This window comes from Hylobates moloch, unplaced genomic scaffold (genome assembly GCF_009828535.3).
Source record: "Hylobates moloch isolate HMO894 unplaced genomic scaffold, HMol_V3 SCAFFOLD_2, whole genome shotgun sequence".
NCBI lineage: Eukaryota > Metazoa > Chordata > Mammalia > Primates > Hylobatidae > Hylobates > Hylobates moloch.
Genome location: NW_026652277.1, coordinates 67,123,645 through 67,136,575, shown reverse-complemented (window position 1 = coordinate 67,136,575; position 12,931 = coordinate 67,123,645). Strand labels below are relative to the sequence as shown.

General features: G+C 33.6%; 1 protein-coding gene across 11 annotated transcripts in view; it reads right to left on the bottom strand.

Moving 5' to 3' along the window:
- The window catches only part of EXOC1 (exocyst complex component 1), a 52,347-nt gene that overhangs the window by 28,643 nt on the left and 10,773 nt on the right, over positions 1-12,931 (bottom strand). For 5 of the 11 annotated variants that reach the window (XM_058434426.1, XM_032151447.2, XM_058434418.1 and 2 more), the window contains 6 exons: positions 10,769-10,789; positions 9,042-9,229; positions 6,654-6,881; positions 6,324-6,456; positions 5,581-5,690; positions 4,728-4,781 (listed from right to left, as the gene is read on the bottom strand). In XM_058434426.1, coding sequence (XP_058290409.1) covers positions 4,728-4,781; positions 5,581-5,690; positions 6,324-6,456; positions 6,654-6,881; positions 9,042-9,229; positions 10,769-10,789 — 734 coding nt within the window. The remainder of the gene's footprint in view (positions 1-4,727; positions 4,782-5,580; positions 5,691-6,323; positions 6,457-6,653; positions 6,882-9,041; positions 9,230-10,768; positions 10,790-12,931) is intronic. The other 6 variants (XM_032151452.2, XM_032151453.2, XM_032151456.2 and 3 more) reach the window with 3 other exon arrangements.

Here is a 12,931-nt window from a genome sequence, read left to right as displayed (position 1 = left end):
TGGTATTCCCATCAGAGTTTATAATATTTAAAACAACAGATAAAAAAACGTAGAATATAAAGTCTTAGAGCTTGGAATTGGAACCTTGGTCATCTGAGTCTTACTTCTGTCTTGGAGTAGATTCAAATTGAAAATACAATTTCCCAACAACAAGCAAAAGGCAAAACAAGACAGATTTATTTGATGTAATTTTCACTCAATCTAATTTGCCTGGATAGCCAGAAGTTATTTGTCAGCATTTTGTGAAAACTGCATTAAAATTACACAGACTTGAGTTTTGGAGCTAGTTAACTCATTTCCTGGTAAGGTTACCTAAAGCTAATTATGAATGTGTATCCTACTAGTTGGTATACATTAGCTTAATAAGCATCCTGAATTTAAAGAATTTAAATTCTTTTAAGTTAAAAGGGATTTCTTTTACCTAATTTATATACTTCACTATATACACAAAATAACCTAGTGGTTATGAATTTAAAAAAATTTTCTTTTAAATACAGACTATTCAGAAAGAAACATTTCTGGCCTAGAGGAATGAGGAGCTCCCTGGTAACTGAGAAAGAAAGATGGGAGTATAAGACATGCCAAGTACAAAAACACGCATCATTATCCATGTCCCTTCTTCATAAATGTTTTCAAATCAGTCTGTTGGAAAATTTTCTTCATGTGAGAATACATCCCAATTTAAAATGGAAATTAAAAAGAAAAAAGGAAGGACCCATTATACAGAAATTATATATAAAATGGTAGAAAACAACCAATATACTTCTCAGATTCATCTTACTGATATCTACTTAGGTCAACTTGGGAAACTGAACTAGAGATGGCAGAAAAATATCACAAAACAAAACTGACCAGTTCAAAATAACAAGAACTAGAACACAGGGGCAACAGAAGTTCGCAGCTACCACAGATGTTATACACAAGATATATTAATAGGTCCATAATCCCTTTCTGTAATTCTGACATCCAAAAAGCTCTGAAAACTCAGACTAAGCTTGGCACCAAAACAATTTTGATGGTAAAACGTGACCTGAACTGACATGGGCCTATTTATAGTGTTTAGAGTGACTATTCCTATTTTTTGTTGCAAAAACATGTGCTTGGAGGGATTATATAATATACAGTATATATACTGTATTGCTTTTCTAAAATCTGAAACATTCTAAAAACACTCCTGATCCCCAGAATTCTGGATAACAGAGAGTGGACCTATGTGGATGTTCTTTTCTGGGTGGCTACCTGAATATAAAACAATCACATCTTCCAAAAGAATCAGTGAGGACTAAGAGCTAAAGTGTTGAAGAATAGAACAATTCTATATATTTAGAATGCCTGGGCTACCACATCTTTTCTGTAAGGGCTAACAATAAAGATGAACAAAATCAATAATATTAAGTAAAATACACAGGCATTACCATTGGACTATTATCTGTTTCTATGTTGCCAAAGGGCAATATAAACATTCTATTAACAGAAATGTTTTTTAACCAAGATGCCAGAAGGATAATCAGGATTCTACAGCATCACATGTATTAGATACTAGCCAGATATAGATAATATAGTTTTAGGTCTACAAATGTCTCCAAATTGCGTTTTATTTTTTAAGAATTTATTTTCATTTTTATTAATAGAGATGGAGTCTCACTATGTTGCCCAGGTTGCCCCCAAACTCCTGGGCTCCAGTTATCGGCCCACCTCAGCCTCCCAAAGTGCTGGAATTACAGGTGTGGGCCACTGTGCCTGGCCTAAACGATGTGCCTTAATTGGTCACGCTGATTAAAGGGGAAGAATATTTGACAGACTTATATCACACAAATGTTTACCAAATAGTTTTTATTAGTAACAATGCACCGTTATCCAAAACAATCTTCCTCAATTTTTCTCAGTGATTCAAGACTCAAAATTATTGTCTATGTTCTTCTACTACGGTTTACTCAGGCACAAATGTCAATTAACTTGTTCAAGGTAACCCAGCTAGGAGGTAGGAGAGTCAGGATTTCAAACCCAGGAAGTTTGGCTCTAGTGTCTGCACTCTTAAGCACTTTGCTATAGTGACTTTTTTAAAGAAATGATACGTTGGGGTCAAAATTTGAATAAATTTTCAAGATTTGGAACTCTTTCTTTCTGTCATGGCATACTTACTTATTCTTTTCTTAAAAAAAAAATCTGAGCGAAGTTCCAACAAACCTCACAAAAATAGATATTAATCACAAGTCTTTCTAAGCTTTTAACCAGAGATCATCAATCCGTGTTCACAAAAATGTGACATATGCTTAAGGAAACAATTTTTGTAAAAGAAATTGAATGTTAGTGGTCTACAATACGGGTTTTATTTTATTATAGCTTGTTTCTGTATATGTATGTTGAAAGAAAAATTTCGAAACTTAAACGTATGGTAAAAAGTTCCACAACTTCAGTTTTTTCCTGGTTGTACTTTTAGTTCAGTGCATTTCAGTTTATTTTCATTTTCTCTAAGTTATGTATATAATCAGTCTCATCATGTTGCTAAAGGCAAAAGTAGATAGAATCATGAGGTCTCTGTAGAACCAAAGGGGGAAACAAAAGGCAGAGAGCAGTTATCAAAATAAATCTTTCAAAAAACAACCAAAACAATTTTTTAAAGGACATATTCTTTATGCAAATATTTCCTGAATTTCATTAGCCTTAATTTGACCGTTTTCGATATTATAACCCTAATTAGTGTAAACTGACCAGATTCTCATACCTGATCTTTCTAGAAACACAAATCCCTAGTAAATGTAAAAATTATGGGCAAGAGCCTATAATTTCAGGGGAAGTTGAGTGTGTAAGATCTGAAGGATCTAAAAGAAGCTAACTACTCTTTATGTAACATTACTCTCATATTATGTTACAGTGAGTATTATATTAAAATACACTTCAAGTTTCACTAAAGTATAGATAACACAGAAGTATTAATAGGAAAGTTGCATCACAGATAGCATGCTCTGGATCAGTGACTCCCAAATGCAAGATGTTTTTCCTGGCCTATAGCAATAAGAAAAAGTACAATGAAAGAAGTGAGTCCTTCATAAAGGTAAATGTATTAATTTTTAAAATCTGAAAGGAAATTCTTATTCTTTTAGTGCCAAAATGTCATTTTTAAAATGAAAAGATAATGAAAGTGGATAATAGTATTTCTTTTTAAAGGTCTTTATTTGGTAAAATAAAAAAATTGGTGATTTGGTCAATCTCCAAATTTTATTTCTTTTAATTTTACTAATTTGTGAATTTTAAAAAGACTGAGAATCAATGCTTTGAAATTACTGTTATATTGTGAATAATAATAATATTTTCACTGGATTCTTCAGTACAGTATTTGTAAATGTTGTAACTATACATTTGCTATAAACTGTATTGCATGGACTCGTTCAAGCCCTACCTTATCTGCAATTCCTTCCATATCTGACTCCTTAAATTCTCAATAAACTCACTTTTGATTAAACCTTTTTAGCACTTATAGTCCACAGTTCTACAATTATCCATTTATTACATACATTGCTAATGTACATTAGTCTTAACTCCTTACAAAGAGTAAGTACATTAGTCTTAATTCCTTCTTACAAGCATCTTGAGGGTAGGAACTATTTCTTATTCTTACATATGGTAGACAGTGAGTACATAATAAGCATACGATGAAAATTCTGTGATTGCCAAAGAGGTGTACCATATTATTTTAATCAATTTTCCCAGCTTGTCCCCTACCAGGAATAGAAATACCCATGTTTCTCAACAATTTTGCTGGGTGACCTGATGCACTGAATGCAACACTAAGAAAATCTCTTTCTTATGTGTGGGATATCTTCTTCCACCTTTTCTGGCACATCCCAGGTTGTCGCAGCATTCTGGTTTTTAACATGCATCACTCACATGTAATAACACATATTAGCTTTTCAGAAATGGGAAGCATTCATTTTAAATGAAGCCATTAGTTTACAAGGCAAGAAGCAAAATCATAAATAACTGCATGTTACAACAAACAGTTAAGGGTACAGAAAAGACTATTCTTTATTGGCTGGTATTTTCAATACTATCTAACAAATGTGGATAACATAATTGTCGACAGTGTCATTTTTAAAAACTAAGGAATTGTATAGAAATAGATGTTATTGAAGTAATTACCTAAGAAAAACATGAACTAGTATTTCCTATGTGACATCTAGGTTTACTTTTTTCTCGACACTTTTCAGTGAAATGGAATGTTAAGGGAATCTCTCTGATTCCCCGCTACCATGCTTTTTGTTAGGTGGCCTTCCTTTATGCTCCCAGTCTCACTATCACAACATTTATCCCTCTTGAGCATATTACTTGTTTGTCTCCCTTCCCTAGACTGTGAACTACTTGAGGACAGGATTGGTCTCTCATTTATCCCAAGTCAATGTCTGGTATGCACCTCAATCACCTGGCAATACTAAACAAATGAAGGAGTAATATTACTATTATTACTAAATGAAGGAGTAATACTACTGTTTATTATGAAATGAAGTGAGTGAAAAAATGACAGAAAGAAAAGCAAGCAGAATGAGATTAAATGCCTTTTTGGCCAAAATAGTCTCTACTCTGGGACATTTTAAAACTGCTAAGAATGTGGTTAACAGCTTAAATCAGTAAGTTATAATCTGTAAAGATTCTGCTGTTGTTAAGTTTAGCAAACTTTATAGAAAAAAAAAAAGAATCAGAGAAGCTTGAGCCAAATTTGATGTACTCACAGGAACCGAAAGAAAGTAGGACCTGTTATAGAGCTGAAGAAGGGCCTGAGTAAACTAATTGGAAATAAAATACAGTAAATACAATTGTTTTAGAATATTGTGAAGTGAAAATAAAGTAAAAATCCATTGTTTTCAGGCATTATTTCTTGATGAACAAGATATCCCCCCAATTTTTTTTCATTCAACAACTCAAAATAAAAGGGACTTTTAAAAGAGATGAAAAAATAAGAAACCTAATTTATTACATTAGATATTAAAATGGCTGTTATTCAAATCCCTCAAAGGTACTCTTAATATTATTAATAACAATATTATTACCACACTCTTAATTATAACATCCTTTTCCATATAAAAATATAGGCAAAGCATTTATATGAAGATCAGATCAACTGAAATTTGCAGTTGAGCTACAGTCATTTTCTTAACAATTATACTATGTACTAAGTACATAGAACCTACAAAACATTTAAAACACTGAATCAAGTCCTGAGTCTCACCTCAAAATACTGCAAAATAAAACAGGTCCAATAGTAAACATCTAACAAGTCTGGACTTATTTTTATAAATAAAAATATCTAAGTAGTATATGTAATTCATATGCATAGTTATTTGATTTCTAGAATCAGACAGCATCAGCTGAAGGGAACTAGACTGTATACCAAAAGAGGCAGCTGAGGCCCAGGGTACATCTATGAGCAAAGAGGCACCTATTTCAAAATCTTAAAATCAAATATGTGAAGGAATTGACTGCAACCCCAATTAAACACATTAACATTTTTGTGGAAATATAAGGTTAAGATAATACATAAATAAGCTATAGGAACATGCTGTTTTAGTAATAAAATAAAATTACCTGTTGAACAAAAACATTGTTGAGGTGACTGGCCAGTCTCCGGGCAAAAAGCTCTCGCAAATCACTGAATCGCTGCTGTTGCTGTTTGACTGCCAGAAGCATGTCATGGCCTGATACAGAATGACATTTTGTGATCACTCTAATAGGTAAAAAGATTTCCTTGATGTTTAATGGAACATTAAAAATATCTAAAATTTTGAAGAACCCAAAAGTTTTATGGGTGTATTCATTTACTTGATAAAAGTTAAGCAGGAGAAAAATGGGATTTCACAGTGGTTCTCAAAGTGTGGTCTTGCCTCACCATCGCCTAGGAATTGTTAGAAATGTGGATTCTAAAATCTCAGCCCAGATCTGCTGAATCTGGGGCTGAAGCCAGGCAATCTATGTTTTTAACAAGACCTCTAGGGATTCTGACGGACACTCAAGTTTTGAAGTAATTGCCTAGAAAAACCTTATGCTCTCTGGTCTAACCAAAGCACCTACTTTCTGCTGGCTTCTGTGGATAGTACTAAATAAAGATCATGGTGTTGACTATAGTCATTGAGGACAATTAGAAGGAGGAACTGAAGTAAAAAAGTTCCTAGTATCAATAGAAATAAGTTGGGAAATCAGTGAAACTTGAATAGCTAATAATGTAACCCTAAACCACTTGTCTCATGTATTTCTTGTCAAAATCTTTATAACAAGTTACAGGCTTAGTCTCAGATTCTTGGTCATATTTTTGTCATTTCTAATGAACATACCTGGTCGAAGAGCTACACTCATGCACTGCAGAAGGGCATCAGCAGCATTGGTGCAGGCCTCAATGCCTCTGGAAGAAGCAAGATCTCCTTCCTGAAGGGCCTTTATGTGACCTTTGGCCAAGTCCATGTGGTTCTAGAATATATGCAAACACACCATTTGCATGTGTAATTTTGGGAAATTTACAGGCCAGATGCTACTCAGTCCTATCATTAGGTCTTTGGAATTATTTTAAATCCTGTTCTCACAAGGAAATTAGAAAATGTTTACAAATGGGTTTTATATAGCATCACTAGTTTTTTTTGTTGTTGGTAATTTATGATCATACTTACCACAAGGAACTCTATCTCAGATAGGAGTTTTACATTATTAGTGTTACTAAGATGAATTAGGTGGTTGCTTTCAGAGATCTGATCCATTTGTTCTTTTACACTTTGGAGCATTTCCTCATAACTGCTCAGTTTCAATTCAATCTGATCTACCTCCTTTAAAGCCTCATCTAGCAATTTCATCAGGATGTTGACTTGTTTTTCAGATGCCATGATTGACTGGATGTTAGCCTACAAAGTTAAAGACCAAAACAAACAAACAAAAACACAACACTTCATGTTATTTAAATGTGTAAAAGAATAAAGGTGAAATGTTGCTAAATTTCCTTGAAAGTCGCATAACAAAAATTGATATATACCTACACATCTACTTTAGTTTATCACTTTAGGTTCTTCCATGTTTTACACAGTATTTCACGCAGGTACACTTGCCTCCATATCAATGTTAGGGACCATGCCTTAGGATTTTATATTTCCACAAACTGCACAAGTAGGGTTCCAGAATGCACAAGTAAGGTGCCAGAAAGTATCATTAGTAATGGCACATTCTCATTTCTATACATTTAGGAGGCATTTGGCCATGGTATCTCTAACATTTCCTCCAATTCTACCAGCTAGAAATTTTCTTAACGTCTATGTGAAACCCTAAATAAAAGCATAATCACCTATGTGACATCTTAGTTGAGAAAGCAGCAGTGGTATACCAGACTCTGAAGGATATATGAGACTAATTTATAACTGTAGTATGATGGGAACTAGTAACAGGATGGAGAAGAGCATATGGCCGATAGATAGCTCCTTCTATCATCTTTTTTCTTTTCTCTTTCATTTGCAACTGTTTTTTTTTTTTCTTCCCCAGGCAAAGCAGTAACAAACCACCATCCCCTTATCACTATTTTCTAAATGATTCTGACTATTGATTCTGAATTCTCTGAAATAAGGAAACTGCCAAATCCAAAATTAAACTGCAAAGCAATATGCTGACTTGGAACATATATACAATATTAATTAGAACAAAAAATATAAATCACTAAGCCATATTAAGAAGGCAAGTAACATGGTATGATGAAAAAGTTGGACGAGAAATTTAAAGAATATCATTGTACAGCTGACGCTGTGGTTTCACACGTTATTTATATACTATTCACAGTAAATAAAATGTAAGTGCAATACGACTTTAAGAGTCAGCAGGAATCAGAAGCCACTGACATCTCTTAAGTAACAGAGCTGGAGTTTGAATCTGCCCAGGATAATTTCTTCCTTAACATCTTAAAATCATTTCTAGGCTTTGCTTTCAGTGAGCTCTGCAAACTTGTAAGCTTGGACTATTCATATAATCTCTCTGGGCCTGAGTCAGACCCCATAACTTCTGTACCTTTCATGTATACAACACTAAAATTTAAGTCTTTAAAATGTTCCTTATCCTCTGAGGGATTTCTTAAATGCTTACCTTTTCTTAAAACCAGAAAAAACCCAAATGATTTTAGATTACTCTAGCATAAGAGATGCTGTGTGTTTGATTTTTTTGTTTTGTTCTGTTTGTTTTGAGACAGAGTGTCACTCTGTCACCGAAGCTGGAGTGCAGTGGCACAATCTCAGTTCACAGCAACCTCTGTCTTCCAGGTTCAAGTGATTCTTGTGCCTCAGCCTCCCAAGTAGCTGGGACCGCAGGAGCATGCCACCACGTCTGGCTAATTTTTTTTTTTTTTTAGTAGAGATGTGGTTTTACCATGTTGGCCAGGCTCGTCTTGAATTCCTGACCTCAGGTGATCTGCTCGCCTCAGCCTCCCAAAGTGTTGAGATTACGGGTGTGAGCCACTGCACCCAGCAGGTGCTGTGCATTTGAATTACACTCAAAAACTGCACACAAAACAAAAAGCTCTATTCTAAAACATTTTAGCCAAGAAGTCACAGATCTTTTTCTCTGGCTCTCCTGTTTTCACCACACTCACTCCACTCTTCTTTGGTAAATGACTCACATATTTCAGCCACATTTCTCTCTTTATACTTCACCCCTATTTTTATTTTTTTCAAACCACACACATACCCACAAATGCTACTCTTTGGCACTGAACTATTCAGACATGTTTCAGAAGCTGAGCGAATCAACTCCCAAGATGTTCTCTGGCCTAGTTTTTACTCCCATCACTTCATATCAAGAACCTCCCCAAATCCAGAATCTCAGCCAACTGTCTTCATTGGCTCAACAGGAATAGTTCATCTTTTGAACAAGAACAGTAAAAGACTGACGGCAGCTGGTAATGTGCTTATAGATAAAGACGGCAATAACACACCATAAAGGCTTAAGTGCTGAGGTAGTGTAATATGAACATCATTAGCCTTCTCAATCCACTATACATCACTTATTCATAGATTTCAAGAAAGTCTTACCCCATCTAGCACCTGCAGCTCTCTGGACAATTTTTCTGCAAAGGCTTCCGCATTCGAGATTGCATATTCACAGCCTTCCATCATTATTTCAATATCCTGTTCTTCTCTTGCATTTAACTCTTGGTATTCGTCTACTACTTCTTCATCACCTCCTGTCACACTCTGATTTTCTCCACTTGGAACAGATTCTTAAAGAGGGTAAAAATTCAAAGTAAAATAGTCAAAAAAGTAGAAAAGACTGTAACATAATACATATAGCTAGGTATAGTTATAAGCACAGGTCACATTTAGCAGCTGAAAAAGAGGAAAGAATGATTCAAATGATATGAAAAAAATCATACTTTATTTTTATAAATAATTTCATATGTTAATGAAATAAAGTCCTAAAAAATAAATAAAAAGCATGCAGTCTAATGCACTAACTTACAACTGTTAAAACAAGCTTTCACCACAATTTCCCAAAATACAATTAAGCTAAAATGTAGAAACAAAACACAAAAACAGGTAGAAACAAACCCAAACATTTTTTCGTACCTGATGTGGCTGTTGCTTTAACAAAACAATGACTATGAATTCAGTACACACAAAAACAATTTACTTTCCTTTTTTTCCCAGGTAAAATTTTTCTTTTGTTACTTTTGTTACTTTCATCTTCAGTATGTATATTTTTGCCAAATACTTTTTAATTAAAATGAAAAATGCATCTATAATCCGTAATTTATTTTGGTCACTAGAATATTAACTGAATTTCCCATTTCTTTGCTTAAAAAAATTTCACATGCATTGATAACATTTCTAAAGATAAGTTGCAGCTTTCTCAATAACTCTAATGTAAGAGCAACAACAACATGGCTGTTTGAAATTACAAAAAGTTAAACAGGCTTCATGCTTTATAACGAAAGACCAAGAGGTCAAATCTGAAATGCTTTCTAGATGTTTCAGTTCATTTTTTTTTTTTTTTTTGAGGAAATACACTAGCATGTGAGTACTGTATATAAAGCTTGAGGTTGGGAGAGGTAAAATGAAAGAAATCATTTTTAACTCCTAAGATGTTATTTTATCACTCTAAATAAAAATTTAGCAATTTCACAGACTTAATGGGGCATGATTTAAATCACAAACTCTGGATGCTTTTAGTATTCATTATTTTATAGGAAAATGAATGTTTACATTCAGCATGGCCTGAAATACATTCATTTGTCCCAGAACAAAAACCAGCTAATTTGAAGTAACAAAAGATTTGCTCTTAAGAATGATAATAAATTAGGCAGATTTAGATAACACCCCAGAACAAAAAGAAGACTAAAACTTTTGGTACAGGCAATTACAGATTTCAGTATGTAAGTTCTTTAGAGAGATATTACTGATCTCCTTGTCCTTTCAATGAATGAGTCCATTTAGTTCATTGCAAAAAAGTTCAACTGTCATGTGTGACCGCTTATTAGCCACTAGGGGGCAGGGACTGCCCAAATCATTCTGTACAGGTCCTTACACAAGCAGACTTAAACAAATATTTTACATGATTATAATTAACCGCTTCAGAAGTATTTTCTAATGATATGTCCTTTGAAAGCCAATAATAAATACTATCATTAATTTTATTACTATGTAGATTTTTAAAATAAATTTGTCCCAGTACATAATTTCATAAAACATACAACCAACGGTATATAACAATGGCAACTAATAAAAACATATGGAATAGAAGAAGAAAAGGTGTTACGCACCTTCTGTAACTTTAGGCAGTTCTGGAGAGTAAAAAGTATGAAAAAAGCAGAGGAAAGTAAGCAAAGAATATTAGCTGGGTAGAAAAGTAAACAGGCTTAAATTTTTAAAATACTACCCATATCTCATTTGAACTTCACGTTAAAGTTCAAAAGACAGCCAAATCAACTACCAAGTGGAAAGATCCACAAGAAGCTAAATTTGCCATGTTCATTTTTCTTATTCACTTTCTGATAGTGACTACAAATATATTTATCTTTCTAATTTCTCTTAGTCTTTTAAGAAACAGTACTAACTAACCCTTACAGGAGAAACCTGGGAAACTAATCATTTCCTGGGGATTATATCTAGGGCAGTTGTGACTCATGCATTTAGTCTAGTTATATTACTGAAGGCCCGAAAGCTTTACCCAGACACTCCCTCACAGAGGATTAGTCACAAAACACGGTTAGAAAGGACAAGATTGAGGCAAGAAAAAAAAATTACACAAAATAACAGTTCAAGCCAGCATTTAAGGATTCAAGTCAAAGATTTTTTTTAAAAAAGCTGGTTGCAAGTAAAACAATGAAAAAAAAAGGCCAAATAAAAACTTCACTTTACTTCAACTGCTGAAAAGTCCTCTTTTACAAACCTTATTCTGCTGAGGAGCCCCATTATTTAACTTACATATTCAACTGTCAACAATAAAAACTACCAAGTTGCCACTGCTAACATTTATAATCAAAATAGTCTTACTTAATTATTGAGCTCTTAAATTGGGGTGGTAATAATTTTTTATTTGTTTTCTAACATCACCCAAAACTTAGAGACATTTATTTTTTTAATGGGAATTAAAGGCTGTGATTTCAAGGCCCATAAAACAAGTTTGTAGACATTAATGAAGCTATTCCCTGAACTCCACTAAACCAAAGCAAGAGTTATTGACGTATAGCAAGTGATTTTCAAAATGAGATCCTTAAGGATCTTCTCAGTATTCTTAAAATTGATCTCAATTAGGGTTAATGTTTATAAACATGAACATGTCTACACTCTTGTTTTATGGCCTGAAAAATTAAATGCCTTTTTTTTTTTTAAGTTAGACACTTCATTTTCAAAAACAGTAATACTCTTCTCACTGATGTTGGTAGTATTTCTTAATGAGGCAGATCCAGGTAGGGTATGTATTTTTCTATATGACTGTCCTGAAATATACTGGTTTAAAATCATCTTACACAATAAATAACATCGGGGAATGCATAACATTTGAAGACAGAACAGCAAGTTTGTGAATCACTGAATCACTGACTCATCAGAATGTTCAACCCTGAAATGGTAAAAAAATAAAAGCCATTCAAAGCAAATTAAACCACGATTCAAGGCATGAAAAGTTACCACAAATTTCTTGAAGGTCATTCCCTCAACACACTCAATTACCAAGATATTGGGGACTAGTGTTGGTGAGACGGCAACCCTGGGGATTCCTACATAAGACCAGCACTACTGGTGCCTGACATATGTGACTTGTTTCTGCCAGTGCCAAGCATCAAGCCTAAAATCAGCAGCAGGCTCACTAATTACTAAGTGCTATCTTACAATGTTTATATCTTTAGGAAAGAAATTTTAAAAGTAGAGAAAATCTCATATTTTCACTAATTAATGGTAGAGTTTTTGTCTTGTAACACAAAATGATGCATAGTAACATTCCTGAAGATATATTGATCAAAAATATTCTAATAACCTTCATGTCTAAGGATTTTATACTGGTAACATAATAATAGCTAATATTTACTGAGCACTTACTATGTACCTGGCACTGTTCTTACTATGTTCATATATTAAGTAATTTAATCCTCATAACAACCGTATGAGGTAGATACTATTATTATCTCTAGTTCTGAGATAAGGGAAACTGAAACATAAAGAGTAAGTATCAATGCAAAGTCATATAGCAAGTCAGTGGCAAAGCCAGGATTTGAACCCAAGAAGTCTGACTCCAGAGCTATGTTCTTAACCACTACATCTACCCTCTGTTCAAAAATACTGCTACAAGGATATTTATCCCAGAGCTGTTTAAAAGAAGCAAAGATTGGAAAATTAAAAAATAAATGATTAGTTAAATAACATGGTATATCCATATAATGCAATACTATGGTGCTACTGAAAATGATGTTGTGGTAAGTATTCAA